The 15,100-nt window shown below is 48.2% G+C and overlaps 7 protein-coding genes across 7 annotated transcripts; 4 read left to right on the top strand and 3 right to left on the bottom strand.

Annotated features, from left to right (window-relative positions):
• Positions 1-122: 122 nt before the first annotated feature.
• Positions 123-1,067, top strand: PGRI_079400 (uncharacterized protein; the record flags this gene model as incomplete). The annotated part of the gene is made up of 3 exons (XM_040795654.1): positions 123-242; positions 328-483; positions 540-1,067. 3 exons carry the CDS (start codon positions 123-125, stop codon positions 1,065-1,067), a joined length of 804 nt encoding a protein of 267 aa, XP_040651219.1.
• Positions 1,068-2,946: 1,879 nt separating this feature from the next.
• On the top strand, positions 2,947-4,003 carry PGRI_079390 (uncharacterized protein; the record flags this gene model as incomplete). The annotated part of the gene is made up of 4 exons (XM_040795653.1): positions 2,947-3,525; positions 3,582-3,623; positions 3,681-3,725; positions 3,941-4,003. The coding sequence occupies 4 exons, from the start codon at positions 2,947-2,949 to the stop codon at positions 4,001-4,003; spliced, it is 729 nt and encodes a 242-aa protein (XP_040651218.1).
• Positions 4,004-6,642: 2,639 nt separating this feature from the next.
• On the top strand, positions 6,643-7,100 carry PGRI_079380 (uncharacterized protein; the record flags this gene model as incomplete). The annotated part of the gene is made up of 2 exons (XM_040795652.1): positions 6,643-6,920; positions 6,977-7,100. The coding sequence occupies 2 exons, from the start codon at positions 6,643-6,645 to the stop codon at positions 7,098-7,100; spliced, it is 402 nt and encodes a 133-aa protein (XP_040651217.1).
• Positions 7,101-7,583: 483 nt separating this feature from the next.
• PGRI_079370 (uncharacterized protein) lies at positions 7,584-8,255 on the bottom strand (the record flags this gene model as incomplete). Its single annotated transcript, XM_040795651.1, has 1 exon — positions 7,584-8,255. One exon carries the CDS (start codon positions 8,253-8,255, stop codon positions 7,584-7,586), a length of 672 nt encoding a protein of 223 aa, XP_040651216.1.
• Positions 8,256-9,221: 966 nt separating this feature from the next.
• Positions 9,222-10,649, top strand: PGRI_079360 (pyruvate dehydrogenase (acetyl-transferring) subunit E1 alpha; the record flags this gene model as incomplete). The annotated part of the gene is made up of 4 exons (XM_040795650.1): positions 9,222-9,344; positions 9,433-9,566; positions 9,621-10,075; positions 10,144-10,649. 4 exons carry the CDS (start codon positions 9,222-9,224, stop codon positions 10,647-10,649), a joined length of 1,218 nt encoding a protein of 405 aa, XP_040651215.1.
• A 404-nt stretch (positions 10,650-11,053) lies between these two features.
• On the bottom strand, positions 11,054-12,541 carry PGRI_079350 (uncharacterized protein; the record flags this gene model as incomplete). The annotated part of the gene is made up of 1 exon (XM_040795649.1): positions 11,054-12,541. The coding sequence occupies one exon, from the start codon at positions 12,539-12,541 to the stop codon at positions 11,054-11,056; it is 1,488 nt and encodes a 495-aa protein (XP_040651214.1).
• Positions 12,542-13,273: 732 nt separating this feature from the next.
• On the bottom strand, positions 13,274-14,755 carry PGRI_079340 (mitochondrial 37S ribosomal protein uS4m; the record flags this gene model as incomplete). Its single annotated transcript, XM_040795648.1, has 3 exons — positions 13,274-14,170; positions 14,228-14,656; positions 14,720-14,755. The coding sequence occupies 3 exons, from the start codon at positions 14,753-14,755 to the stop codon at positions 13,274-13,276; spliced, it is 1,362 nt and encodes a 453-aa protein (XP_040651213.1).
• Between the last annotated feature and the right edge of the window lie 345 nt (positions 14,756-15,100).

The raw sequence follows: 15,100 nt of genomic DNA, 5'->3' as shown, positions 1-15,100 counted from the left end.
TTAATCAAGTTAACCAAGTCAACGTCTTCTCTGTCGTGTAGTTAAAGCCCGGAGGCGCGTCATCTGCAAAGCCGAAGTCTTGGCGTGGAGAAGCTGCCGATCTTCAATTTCACCACTTCCACATGTCTAAGCCCACCATGAATCCTACGGTAGAGGATGAAGGGGACGATGTCCCGACCAGTCCAATGCCCAATCCAAAGGCCAATTCCAATGAAAATGACAAACCACTCTCTTGGTCGGAGGTACGTGTTGCGCAAAGCGCGAACTGAAAGAAATATGGACGTTTTGAGGAATATGAACTGTAACTGATCGGCTTCTTCTTACTAGATCTTCTCCCGTCATGAAGCCTTCCTCTGCTCTCACCTCAAAATGCTGAACCTGGTGAAGGAGCAGGTTGCTCCAGAGGTCACCCAGACGGTCTCGTCAATGATGAACAAAACCGTACAGGCGATGAACCAGCTGAAGGTGGCTAGAAAACTTACAGTGAGTATTCTGTTCAATCTTCTTTTTCTTCATATAACTGACGGTTTCTTCTTTAGATGAGCAGTATGTTCCAAGATCCTACCCCGGACACCTACCCCACCTTTTTACCAAAAGCAGGAATTGACATGACCTCAGAAAAGCCCACACCCTCAACCTCCACCAACACCACACAGTCCACTGACACAGAGGCCAATACTCGCAAGAAACGACGTAGAGTCTCCCGAGACCACGACACAGTCCGTGGACCTACGGACGAAATGCGAGCCCCCAAACGACACCGCGACTCTCCATTCCAGCCGACAACCGAGCCAGATGGAGAATTCACTTCGTCACATGAAACGGAGGATATTTCCGCGGAAGTACAGCGACGATTGAAAATCAAGGAGGAGCAACGTTTGAAGAGAGAGAACTCCAAACCGGATAAGCGCAAGCGCGACAGTCTCGCATCGAATGAAGGTGATTCATCTATTGCAGCCAGGCCTCGGAAGAAACGGCTTATAGTGGCAAATGCGCATAAGAGACATGGTGATTTGATGGAGAAGGAGGCGGATTCTACAAAGAAGAAGCAACGCAAATCGCCTTAAAAAGGAAGGCTTTTGAAGGAGATCATGAGTGATGCTGGTCCGTTACTTGATTTCATTTTTACTTCCATCGGACTTATTTGAAACCCACGGGGAAGAGGCAAGGATGCTTGCATTGAGAGCTTCTATAGTTGTTACTGAAACTCTTCTTAGCGATAACAATTACTCAGTGACACTTCCTATTTATGCCTTGTTGATCCCTATCAGGGAGGTATTCGATGGAGATATTACAGTCACCTCTATAGCCTCTTCTGGCGTTTCTCAGCAAAGTAAGGTTGGTTGATGTAAGCCAGAGCAGATTGGAAGGTTAGTCGAACTATGGTGTATTCGGTTTATGGATGAATGTAGATGGCTAATGCCGTATAGTAGCCTGCACTTTCGAGGTTTAGAGGGATTTCTAGTTCTCTTAAACCATTGGAGTTGCAGCATAATGTCAACACTAATGGCACTGGTGATACCAACCGCCTGCAAGACACGCTCAGATGGACTTTATTCACACCGGTAGTTGACTGGTGAATCATCTCAGGGTGTTGACTTCATATTAAATAGAGCACGGTACTCAATGTGAATTCTCATATGTACGAGTTTCGATTTCATCTCTACAGATATAGCAAAGAAGGCAACTTTGAAGAGCCCTAAGAAATATGTGATCATCTGACCCCGTTTGTCATTTCCAGTAGCTCCTCTTTTCCTCTCTTTTAATGAATCAACCATATATCTCTTCTCCGTCTCATATATATGGCTTAGCTAATTGATCTAATTGATACATCCGAGGTTCTTTTCTGGGGTTTTCGGTCATGATGACATTTGTGTTCCGCTTCCGCATTAGGGCATATTGAACTACATGTAACGTCTTTGTATAGAAGAAAGTCATTATCTTCACAAAAAAAAGAAGAAGGATTTAAAGTTCTTTGTTCTAGTGAAATAACATTTGGATTCTTTGTCTTTGACTTGATCACCCATGATACCCCGATAGAGAATGGTGTCAACATCCTCAATTGAGTACTCCGACACAGTTATTATTCCATTATTCTCCGATAGCAAGATGAACCAGCTCAATATAAATCACAAGATACTTTGAAGCTTTTCACTCTGCTTGGGTCCCAGAGACGAGAAATGGTATTAACAATCAAATATATTTGGTTCTACATCCATCTGCCTTCTGCATCAAGTCCAGCCATAGTCCCGATTCCATGTTGAGCTTCGGATGGAAATGTCCAAAGACTTCTCTTTAAATGGTCCAAAGTCAGAGAGTAGAAGTTTCTTTGTCCGTCTCCCTTTATGGCGAACAATGGTCTTATTGTTTGCTTTTACTTCTCAGTCCGACATCCGACTCTCCTTTAGGCTCGATATATACCGGCTCATCCCTCCATATATCATGGAATCTCAGTATAAAATATCAATTTGCCCTTACTTTTACCTTTAAATAAATCCAAGGAATCCAATATACATTCTCTAAACTCAGTACACTTCCTAGATTGGCTTAGTAGCACCTCCAGCTTGGAGTTATAAACCCCCCTCTGCTCACTGTCGAGTCGTGTTTTTCTTTCCTTCTTCACCTCACCCTGGGGTCATTCTCATATCAAAGCCAACCGTCTCATCTCATCAAAAAGTCACATTCCACTTTCAAATCGCCCAGTCAACTCTGTCGCAAGTTGTCGGGGTCAGGGAGCTGTCTTTAACTGTCGGACTTGGAGTGTACTTCGGCCTCTTGAGGTGACGTATCCCAGCTGAAGGCGCATATTCCTCCTTCCTAAAAAAAAAAAAAAAAAAAAACGGATTGAGAAGATAAAGCCCAGCCAAAGGGAAAAAAACAAGCCAAGAACAGAGACAACCGTTGGCATTCAACAAGTTGAAATCCGGCTTTTGGAAGTTCAGTCAAATGACCAGGCTTGCACGAAACTATTCCGGAGAAACAGGCTGTGGTAGTCCAAACGCCCATCAAAGCTTTGGTATAAGGAACTCTGAGATGCATTACTCCAATGGCTTTGTGCCCACTGGGCCCAGGTCTCACCAGGGCAATGGGCGTTCAAACTACAATGGCAATCCCAATCGGAATGCCAACAACAACTATGGAAAAGGGAATGGAAAGCAATGGAGGAACAACCGAAATGGCAATGGCAATGGCAACCAGTGGAACAATCACAACGGCAATGTCACTGGCAGTGCCAATAACACTGTCAATGGCAATGTCAATGGCCACTGGAACAACGCCCGCAACAACAATACTGGCAATCGCAATGGCAACCAGTTCAATAACACTCACACTGGAAATGCCAATGGCACTGGCGTGGGAAAATACAAAGGCAAGAACTTCAACCCCAATTACAAGGGGAAGAACTTCAAACCCAACTACTCTCGTGCCAACCCACGCCATTTGTCTGCCACCCGATCAATGCCTGTGCCTGTGCCAAATCCCAACATCGACGTCGAGATGGCGGACGCGCCATCCGACGAACCAGTAAGTTGATCCCTCCATCCATTTTGTAAGATATCAGTTGCTAACATTGAATTCAGAGGGACATCGAGATGCCAGACGCACCACCGCTTCTAGATCCAGTGAGTGATATCTGGGAGGCAGCAAAAAGCCTACAACATGCACTAACATCTTTACAGAGGATCGAAGCCTTCACTATGGGTGCGTTTGCAATCAAGCAAATGGTTAGTCCTTCCCATTTCCAATTCAACCCCGCTGCGTTCCATCAACCTGTCTTTCATCATCCTGATTTTCATTCCTCTGCTTTTAATCCTACCTTCCAGCGCCGTGTTTTCCGTCCCCCAACTTTCCACCCTCCAGATGTCCATCCCAAGATCATCAGTTCTCCGAAGTTGCAAGGAAATCCTGAGTGTAATTACTTTTTCTAACATCATAACAGGCTGAGAGCATGCTGGACATGGCAAAAGAGTTGGACCCCAACTATGGCTACATTCCAACCTGAGCTCCACTAGACAGCGGCCTCGCCAACCCTCTCTAGTCGTCTCACAAAAAAAAGGAGCATGCCCACATCAATCGGTCATCTGTCGTCTGCCGTTACAACTGGGTCCAACACATGTCCGCATGTCCGATCATCATCAGTCGATCATTACATGTCCACACTGAGCATCATCAATCTGTCGTTACATGTCCACGTCGAGCACCACCAGCCCCAAGACCTCTGGGTTCATCAATGGGTACGATCCGTCTGGGACGGTTACGACCCACCCAGAGTAGGGCCACTATCAATCGGCAGCTGGACTCCTGCCCCAAAACCTCTGGGTTCCTCAAATAACCCAGAGTAGGGCCACTATTGACCGACATCTGGATCTGCCTCAAGACCTCTGGGTCCCCCAATCCACCTGGTCCCAGAGTAGGGCCATCCACCGACATGGACTCCCGCCCCAAGACCTCTGGGTCTCTTCAATGGTATGAACTGTCTATGACGGACAACCCACCCAGAGTAGGGCCACTATCAACCGGCACCTGGATCTGCCCAAGACCTCTGGGTCCCCAAATCCACCCAGAGTTAGGCCATCCACCGACATATACCCGCCCCAAGACCTCTAGGTTCATCCAATCGGGTACGAACCGTCTAAGACGCGTACCCACCTAGAGTAGGGCACCAAAGTCTCCATCGAGAGACACACAAATCTGGTCCTGGTGTTGACGGTGCACCGGTGCACAGGTTGCCTGTCAACAGGGAGGACCAGATTAAGACCGGGAAGAAGCCCGGTGGAGGAAAAGGGATTCAAATGGGCACATTGTGCAAAAAAGCACATGTGCCAAGGAGGAAACAAAGGGACCTGTATTTAGATTTGCAGTCCTGGTCATGGTTTTTACCGAGAACCCAAAAAGGGCCGGGTTTTCCCATGGCCCCGTCGGATGAAGATATCAACATCATCAGCATCATACATTTTTCTCATCCCACGGCTCGAATGGGGGGACTTGCCATTTGATATCATCTGTGCTGGCACATTTTTCATGTTTGGCATTTTGTTGAATATATTTGGGTTTGACATGGATATGGATGTGAGGAAATTTTCATGTACTGATCTGGTTGGCTTGGGCTCTCGCGAGGCCATGATCGTTGAGGGTCCTAGCTTTCCAGATGGGATGGAGGAAAACTATATATCCTTGATCAAGGGTCTCTCGCGATGCCATAGTCGTAGGGGGGCTCTTGGTTTTTAGAATACTTTGAACTGGATTTGGTTGGTTTGTGAGTCTCTTGCGATGCCATGGTCGTTAGGAGGCTCACGCTTTCCTTCCAGATTGGATATACTTGAGATTGCATGTACCTTGATCAAGGATCTCTCGCGATGCCATGGTCGTGGGGAGGTTCTTGATTTGGGAAGAATGTATGTATTTTAAAATCAAGGAGTATTCTCCAGTTGATTTCTTGTAGGCTTGTAGAAACCGTAGACTGTAAATAGTATCAAGTACCTGGCTATTCTGACTAATGTTTTCTTACACTCTTATTTGCCTATATTGTTCATCGTACACGGACGTTCTACCATTCGCCACCTATCTTCCCTCTATACAACTTCTATTACTTGATCCTAACTTCACATCTCTGTCCTGGGTGCTTGAGAGAGTTCGGTCTCGTTCAGGCTCTAACAGGTACGAAAGTTCGTAGTGAATGATATTTATCTACTCAAACCCGTAGTATATCTCTAACTACCTTTCGGTCATGTCCGTATGACTTGAGCAAGAACCACTAATATATCCCCGTGGACATACTGACTTCACAATATATTGCCACTGTCGAATCCTTCGATCTGCTCAATGTTACCTCGTGACTAGGAAATTGTGCTTGAGCGTGCAAGATTACGCCAAGTGTTTTACATTCCTGGAAATCGGTCTATTTCTCGATGATTTATGAATGTCCGTATGTAGTGATTGAACACAGCTATCCCATGAATCCCCTGGGGCAACTGTATAATGTTACGGAGTAACAAAATGTTCCCGAAATAGGAATTTGATATGACACTGCCAAGTCTACGGAGAAGTCCGTATAATTCTTTTATATATAAATTAGATGCAACTACATTGCACTCTAACCGCTTTCTTTTCTCTCTCCGAGTTTATCTACAAGGGGGCTGTTTTAGTAGCCCTAAGACTTGCATACACCCCACATTGGGTTACAATATAGGACTTCAATATTTTAGGCACTGCATAACATACAACAACAGAACCGTTATCCCCTATAACTCGGCAGCCCTTCCCATCTTGTCTCATAGTGTCGGCCCCAGCTTGGCAGCCCCCGGCTTGGCGGCCCCCGATTGACAGCCCCCCGATCTTGGCAGTCCGATCTTAATCGTATAGAGTAGTGGTTTGGCTTGGTATACAACGATATATATGATATACCCCACTGTGGGGGAAACACTCTTGATATTAGTGGTATGTTCGTTCGACTTTGTATATAAAATGATCTACATGATATACGTCACAGGAACAACTGTTAATAGAGAACTTCGAATTTATAGACCGCATGCTTTCAATATGACCCTCTAAAAGGTATATAAAGGGAGAACCATCCTCTCTCTAAACTCCATCAATCTCCATTCCAATTCAATCTTCCTCTGCCAACCTTTACATTTCACCATGTTCAAGTTCGCTACCACCGCTTTGCTCTTCGCCTCCTGCCTCCCGACTGCTTTCGCAGCCAAGTGCTCTGCCGTGGGCTGGCAGCACCAGACCACCATCCGCGGTGGAATGGTTGGTGACATGGGAGTCTACCTCTACCGTGGCGATCAGAAGATCGGCGAGGCCAAGCAATGCATGAAGTGCGAAACTCCTTGCACCGACCTCATGAAGATTGAGGGTGATGGTCTCGAAGACACCTTTGCCTGGGCTGCAACCTGCAACCTCAACCACTTCACGTATGAAAATTTATTCTATTAAATACAGAATTATGACTCTCTAACTTACTTTTTAGCGAGTGCCACGGTGCTTACGCCACCCAGACCCATATCGATGGTCTTCCTCCTTCCAAGGACGGCAACGCCTACGGTATTTCCGCTGGTGTCAGCTCTCAGTGCAAGATTGAGTTCGACTGTTAGATATAACCATGGGGCTGGAACTTGGTCATTCATTTGATTATGAACGTATCTTTGGTCTGTGTAACTAACTGCATATCCTTTCGAGAGTATGAAGGCTATATAGGGTGTCAGATATATGGCAAAGGAGCATAAGAAATTGAAATTCTGCTATGGCATCTTAAGACATCCAATTCTTAGTTTTAAAGTGAACTTGTAACTGCCTCTAGTTAAAGTGAAAGTAAAATTCTATCTCTCCACTGATGATCTGCCCTAAGTCGCTTGTAGATCATAGAGTACGTTCCAAAATGGATGCCTTTAATGTTTGAAATATTCATTTGAAGGAACGAGAAGTATTAATTGGTTCATTTGATATTGGCCCAAAGACAAGGGCTCAAAGCTCAGGCATAGGCTGAGATGGTTAAGATACATTCAATCCTCAAACTTGGGCATGGAACACATAGATTTCCTCAGATCTCCATCCAGCCCAGTTTTTTTTGGTTTCCCTCAGAGCATCCACAGCACATTCTCGTACAGCTCTCCCTCAGGCTGACCAGTCGCTTGCATCATAATGCCAACCGACTCCTCCACTCTGATCCGAACGGAGCGGACTTCCTCGAGTCTGACGACAAAACGCAGTGCATTGTCAATGACAAATTGTTCTTCGAGTCTGATCAAGCCCTGATAGTGAGCGGTGACTCGGTGGGCATCGAACTCATGGAACGCGCTGTCGTGATCAGCTGACAGCGTGCCGTGGACGCAGATAGTCACCTTGAGATCTGTGAAATCTTCGAAGACACTGGCAAAGCTCAAAGTGTCGCTGGTAATGGCGTCCCAGTGGGCCAACACAAGCTTGACATCGCGATCGTACTCTCGGGCATAGATCATTACGTCGGTGATGGACAGGAACGAATCGCAATTTTCATCCAGCGGGGTGACGGATTTATGGATCAATGGACAGTTGATGTAGGTCCGGTTCTCCAGGCTTCCACACTTGCGCTCATACGCCTCCCGGAGCTCTGTCAGAGCGGGCCGAAGATAGTACTTCAGCTGGTTGAGGTCATCGTAAACGCGAGGCGGAGCAGCGCGAGCAACAAAGGCAATCAGAGGCTCCGAGGCACGGCCAGTAGGAGGGCCCTCGGGAATTCCCATATGGAAGCTTTCAGTGGATTCAGCCATCTCGAGATCGGCGCTGACGGGTTATTAGATTCATATTCTTTGGATAGGGGCAGGGAGCAATGATACCTTGGTCACACTTGATTAGGAGATGTTGGAGAAAAGAAGAGGATGAAGAGAGAAAGCATCATTTTAAATAGTGAGGGTCGATGGTGGACGATATCAGAACAAACTGTACTTCTATTGGAAGGTCAATAAAATCAATAAAGTCAATGAGGTTAAGGAAGCATCCAATCGGGGTCTTATTCACCTATTATTGAGGTCTTTGGGGTTGCTGAAAAGGATTGTCGAGATGGCTGTTTCGCCTTTTGAGGTTATCGATGGCCATTCTTCTTAATAGTCCAGGAGATTGTCAATTACTTTTTGATATTCGAATCCGGACTTGTTTCTGCCTCATCAAACAAGCACAGAGGCCTTGACATATTCTAATCGGGCCAGAGACTGTGTTCTCACGAGTAATGCAAGGCCATTTACCAAGTTAGGTTATTACATAGTAGTATCCTACTCTTTCGATATATATCTAATATATCACAGACTTGATAGATAGCCCTACAAGGCTTTTATTGATATTGTTCCAAGCCGATTGAATGACTTATTGGTAATAAAGAAGCTAAGCGTGAATTTGATCCTCCTATCAAAGGGTTGAAGTTGCTATGTTATATGTTATATAGCGGCATACTAAACCGTTGGGATCGCGGAGATCTCAACCCGCCAATAGAGTCAGCCCCAGATGGACATAACAGAAACCAATTCATAGTTGAAATAGTTCATTTCCAATATATCCAAGGAGAATCAAGTAATAAAGAATATAGCGGAAATAGTATCCTTATAGAAGTTCATATCGGAACCGGCCTGACTTCCCTCACCGGGCGGGCCCGATCTGGAAGCTGACTAAGACGGCAAAATTGAAGAGAGTTGTTGGGAAAAAGGTGCTTATCATCTTCATACCATCTCCAATTCCTTCACAAAATGCTCTTCCGTGCTGCGGTCCGTCAGACTGCGCCTTTGAGGCGTCAGGCCTTTACCCCTATTGCCCGTCGCAATGTCACCACCGACGCTGCTTCCTCCAACGTCGAGAGCCCGGTGCCGCAGGTTTGTTGAGCTCTATCCGGAAAACTGAAAAACCTCACCGGAAGGTTTCCGGAGTTTCAATTGCTGATCCTGGTGTGCGCTATAACAGGAGGATGATAAGCTCTTCACTGTCCGTCTTTCCGATGAGAGCTTCGAGACCTATGAGCTCGACCCACCCCCGTACACTCTCGAGACCTCCAAGAAGGAGCTCAAGCAGATGTACTACGACATGGTCGCTATGAGGTACGATAATCATAACAGATGTCTCTGCACCGGTTACTGATTGCTTGTTTGCAGACGTATGGAGATGGCCGCCGATCGTCTGTACAAGGAGAAGAAGATCCGGGGTTTCTGCCATCTGTCGACCGGACAGGAAGCCGTTGCTGTCGGAATTGAGCACGCCATCACCCGCATGGACAAGATTATTACCGCTTACCGTTGCCACGGTTTCGCCATGATGCGTGGTGGAACCGTCAAGTCCATCATTGGTGAGCTTCTCGGTCGTCGTGAGGGTATCGCGTACGGCAAGGGTGGTTCCATGCACATGTTCGCCGAGAACTTTTACGGTGGTAACGGTATTGTCGGTGCCCAGGTGCCCGTCGGTGCCGGTTTGGCCTTCGCCCAGCAGTACAACGAGCAGCCCAACACCTCCATCGTTCTCTACGGTGACGGTGCCTCCAACCAGGGCCAGGTCTTCGAGGCCTTCAACATGGCCAAGCTGTGGAACCTTCCCGTTCTCTTCGGTTGTGAGAGTAAGTGCTTTATTCCAAGTCTTTTACAAACCTCGACAAACTACAGATATACTAATCTATTCCTCTAGACAACAAGTACGGCATGGGTACCTCCGCCTCGCGCTCTTCCGCTCTCACCGAGTACTACAAGCGTGGCCAGTACATTCCCGGTCTGAAGGTCAATGGCATGGACGTCTTGGCCACCAAGGCTGCCGTCCAGTACAGCAAGAACTACGCCATCTCCGGCAACGGACCCCTCGTCCTAGAGTACGTCACCTACCGTTACGGTGGCCACTCCATGTCCGACCCCGGTACCACCTACCGTAGCCGTGAGGAGATCCAGCGCATGCGCAGCACCAACGACCCCATCGCTGGACTCAAGCAGAAGATGCTCGAGTGGGGCGTCACCTCCGAGGAGGAGCTCAAGGGTCTCGACAAGACCGCTCGTGCCAACGTCGACGCCGAGGTCGCCGAGGCCGAGAAGATGCCCGTCCCCGATAACACTGCCCGCAACCTCTTCGAGGACATCTACGTCCGTGGCTCTGAGCCCAAGTGGATGCGTGGTCGTACCGTCGATGAGACTTTCTACTACTAGATTGTGTCGCCCTATAGGCACTTCTGTGCATCATGGAAGAGCTTTTAATCGTTGTGTGAAGGCTCGGAAAAAAATTCCTGGGTCATTCTATCATTTATCTGTAATTTAGCCCGATGACTATTTTCTCTTATGTTTGTTTACTTGTTTTCTGTTCTAGAGTAGAGAGCAATTGCCATCGGCTGGGTCCTTGTCAAGTTAAGTGCATCAAATTTTAGGAAGTAGTCTTGCAAATGTCTTCAAGAATATCAAAAGACTTCGTAATCTCAACACTGAGGATATGCAGGCACGCCGTCCTTCGTCGGTAATGGGTATCATATCAGAAAAGACAAAAAACACCGTAAAAGTACAAGCAAAAATAGAAGTGAGACAGCACAATAGAGATGAACCGAACTAAGACTCCTGCATCAAGCAGGCTCCTGTCTCAACATCTCAAGAATCAGGTCCTGAGTCCGCTGCAGGGAATCCAGCTTTTCTTCCATCGCAATACGTTCGCGCTCCAGCTCACCTCGAAATTGGGCCCGCATCTCCTGCCGGAGCTCTTCCTTCATCTGTTCAATTTGAGTCTGAGTCGGAGCTTGCGGTTGTGGCTGTTGCTGCAATCCAGGCTGTACTTGCTGGTGCTGTGATTGTCGGGGAGAAGGCAGAGGCGTTGATTCCGAGGCAGCCTGCACCAAAGCTGAGATCATGGGCGAGGCGGCACTCACATCTATGCCGCCCCCCGATGCGGCGTCTAGATGTTTGTTCAGTTTTCCCAGGGTTTCGAGGACGGCTGAGGCCATACGGCCGTCGGATTGTGGAACTGGTGTGGATATGGAGGGAAAAGGTGCGACTTGTGACGTGAGTTGTGGGGTCGAGAACATGTTCTCGAAACCAAGTGGTAGTTTCAGTGAAGTGGTCGCAGAGATAGGGGTGGACGGTTGTTCGAGGAAATGCGTGGGTGGTGCAGGGCCAGTGATCGAGGGCGAGGGTGTAGGGCTGGTAGCCGGGAGAGTTGAATCGACGGTGTTTGCGACAGGGTGCATCATACTCATCATTGAGGTGTTGACATCAGTCGGGCTAGTAGCAGATGATCCAGGGAGGCTCTGCCATGGATCCTGGTCTCCGTTTTTGGAATTTTGGCGCCAAGGCTGCGGCTGTCTACGCTTCTTAAGCTCATCCCGCTTTGCAATGCGCCGGTTCTCAGCTTCTTCCCACCGCTGCCAGGTCGGAAGCCAGGCATCGACGGCAGCGAGCCATTGCGGGTTCATCAGCTCCTCCGCCATTGAGCCGGGTGCGTTCGAGCCCCGCTGTCGCTGATCCTCAAGAAACTTGATGCGCTGCCTCGTGACCATTTCGACTTTGCGCCGCACCGAGTGCCATGAGTATGATCGGCCATCGTGAGTGCGCTTGAACTCGTCGGCAATGGATATCCACCACTTGCACAGATTACTGCGGCTGCCGAAGGTGTCGGCGTTTTGGTTACAGATCTCGAAGAGTGCTACTTCTTCTTTGGTTGTGAGACGTCTGTGTTGCCGTGAAGTGTCACCATCGAGCTCATCGTCGGCATTGCGGCTGCGCTTCGTTCCTCTGTTAGTGGTTGATCTCGGCATCAACCTTGACTCATCTCCTTCGGTGGTTTGAGCTACGCTCACTGGCATCGGCGCATAATAGAGGTCGCTATCTAGGATACCTCCTTCACGTGAATCACTCCCAGTTAAGTTTGTTCCTCCAGGTGCCTCTTCACTGCTCTCTGATGTGTTATCGATCGTAGGTGGATTCCTCACTACCACAGACACAGACTGGGAAGCTGGGCTGAAACCTGAGCGCAGGCCCGATGGTACTGTACCAAAGGGATTTTGTGAAGGATGGTGATATGAAGCACGGCTGTATTCGTGTGGGTGAATGCGCGTCATGGGGACAGCAGCTTGCTCAGTAGCTGAGAAGCAGCCGCTGTGGGAGACCAACAAGATAAATTGGATGGTCTGTAGAATCCAGGAGATAGTCTCCTTGTCTCAAACCAGGCATTCAGCCATCGATAGGATGACAATATTGTAGAAGACCAATGCAGAATGTCTTTGTCGATCTGTGGGGATAAAGATAAAGCTGCGATGGATTTCACCTGGAGGGTTTTCTATGAGGTCCGTGCGCCAAGAGCCCTGGTCTTGTAGACTACAACATAGGAATGAGCTTCAATTTATAAGAATTTAGAACATTAAGGTGTCCATACAACTTCGTGTAAGGTTATAATACATATCTATTTGAGCATTAAAAGTCAGCTGTACGTAAAGGGCTATTTTAGTTATGTATAATATCCACCCATAATAAGTGGGAAAAGCAGCCATATCTACTGAAGGGTCATACTGGCTAATCTACCAAGTGAAACAACAGCATCAATAATATATCCATTTACAACAACATCATGGCTATGGTGGTACAGGGGTGGAGCTGGCACAAAAAGCTCCAAAGACAAGTAAAACAGGAACCAACACCATGGTCAACATGATCCAGAAATATGCAGAAAGGGATGAGGGAGATCTAAGCGCCCACTAATACACATATGGGAAGTTTAGGGGAAAATAGTAAAGTAGTAGTGACAAACGAGAAAGGGACAGGCTAGGCAGAGAAAGACAGGCCAATCGAATCCTCTACCACCGTCTCCTGAGGTACCAGCCATAAGCCGGAGTGGCAATGGACTCGCCAAAGGGAGTGGGAACCTCAGCGGAACCGGGGCGGGCCACGGGGTGGCGCAGGTACACAGCTGCACAAATGTTCTGGTTGACCTCGAGGTAGCGCGGGATGAAGGCAAATGCAGACATGTATTGACGCGGCTGCCAGGGGGTGGAGTAGGTCTTGGAATTGTCGAGAGGGTTGTCGCGCATTTGAGTGAGAGCCCGCTGAAGCGTCTCGAACTCTTCGTCGCTGAGCTCTGAAGAATCAACATCTTCACCCAGTGTTGCCTGTGCAAAGGCCTCGGAGAGCTTATCGCTGACTTCGACTTCTGTATCTCGCTTGGCGGAAGCCATATCTGTATGTCCGTTGTCGGATGCAAAGGCATCTTCTGGGCGGGGCTTCGCCTCCTTCTTAGCTGGCTTCTCAGCCCGCTTGGCCTTGAGCAGCGTGGTCAGCTGGGAGAATTGGGCCTCCAGGCTGTCTGCGAGGATGACGCTGGACTCAGAGCGAGACAACACGCGGCGAACAGCTCGTTGGAAGCCGCGGAGCTCCTGTTTGCGCTGGGGCGCGAGTGTCTCCTTGCCGGCAGACATGACAGCCTTGGCTTGAGCTAGTAGAGCCTTAAGAGTCTCTTTAGTATCTTCCTTCGGAGTATCCTCGGTATCTTCCTTTGCGGGCTCCTTTGACTCCTTAACCTCTGGTGCGGCCTCGGCTTCCCCTTCCTGTGACCTCTGTGCCTTGGCCTTTCTCCGAATCAATCGGCCCTGACGTCGCTCGAACGGACTCTTAGTGTGACCAGTAGCGTACAAAACGCGATCTGGATCGACCTGGAAGAGGTCACCGGGGTTAAGGAGGTAGCTAGGGTGTTTCATCTAACACAAAATCGAGTTAGTAACACGGAATTGATAGTTTCCTACATCACATCATACCTTTTGCCCATTAACAGTAACCGCTCCGTGGATGACAAACTGTCTCGCCTGTCTGGCGCTGCTAGCAAACAGAGCTCGGAAAATGGCCACATCCAACCGGCGCTCCAGGGGCGCAAAGGTCATGTGGCTGTAAGGTGTAGGACGCGCTGGGTAAATCTTTCCATCCTTACCAAGTCCTGAACCACGACCAGAGGAGATCAGGGAACCGTCATCGGCAGCCAAATCGGCGGCATTCATGGGGATAACACTGCGAATGCGATGGTTGAACATGCGTTTCCATTGTCCCTCACGGACTTGCTCGCCGTGATAGGCACGGGATGCAGCCTTAGCGGACCACTTTTGCTGGAAGAATGTACGATTGATGGTAGGGGGGCTGCGGAATCGCTGCAAATTATACAGGTTGTATTTGCTCCATGATTGACGGATTTTCTGAACAGCAGCTTGTTAGTCTTTCGAAATTGGGGGGTATCAGGTATAGTAGTAGAGACATACTCCTTTCGACAACGTGTTACTAGCTCTGTTTCTCATTGTGGCGATGCTGTAGACACAGTGCTGTAACTATAGCAAATGATATGTTATCCAGAGTCCGAATTGGCCGAGTCTCAAAACTTCAGAGCACGTGACTGTGAAAAAATTGGATGCCTCAATTATCAGGAAGAGATAGGCTTCCATGCGGGATGCAATGTTTGTCTAGTTTGCATCTAACGCCATGCAAGTGGTCTGATAGCTGATTGGTCGGTCCACTCTCGCTTAATCCACCGCCCTGTTTTGGTTCTGCCACCGCCCGGGAAAGTGTATATATAGCTCTCTCTCCCCCGCCTCTTCCTCTTCTTTTTCTTTTCTTCTTCATACTTACCTTGTTTGGGTGACTGC

Source organism: Penicillium griseofulvum (genome assembly GCF_001561935.1).
Source record: "Penicillium griseofulvum strain PG3 chromosome Unknown contig_77, whole genome shotgun sequence".
Classification (NCBI taxonomy): domain Eukaryota; kingdom Fungi; phylum Ascomycota; class Eurotiomycetes; order Eurotiales; family Aspergillaceae; genus Penicillium; species Penicillium griseofulvum.
This window is presented reverse-complemented; position numbering and strand designations above follow the sequence as displayed.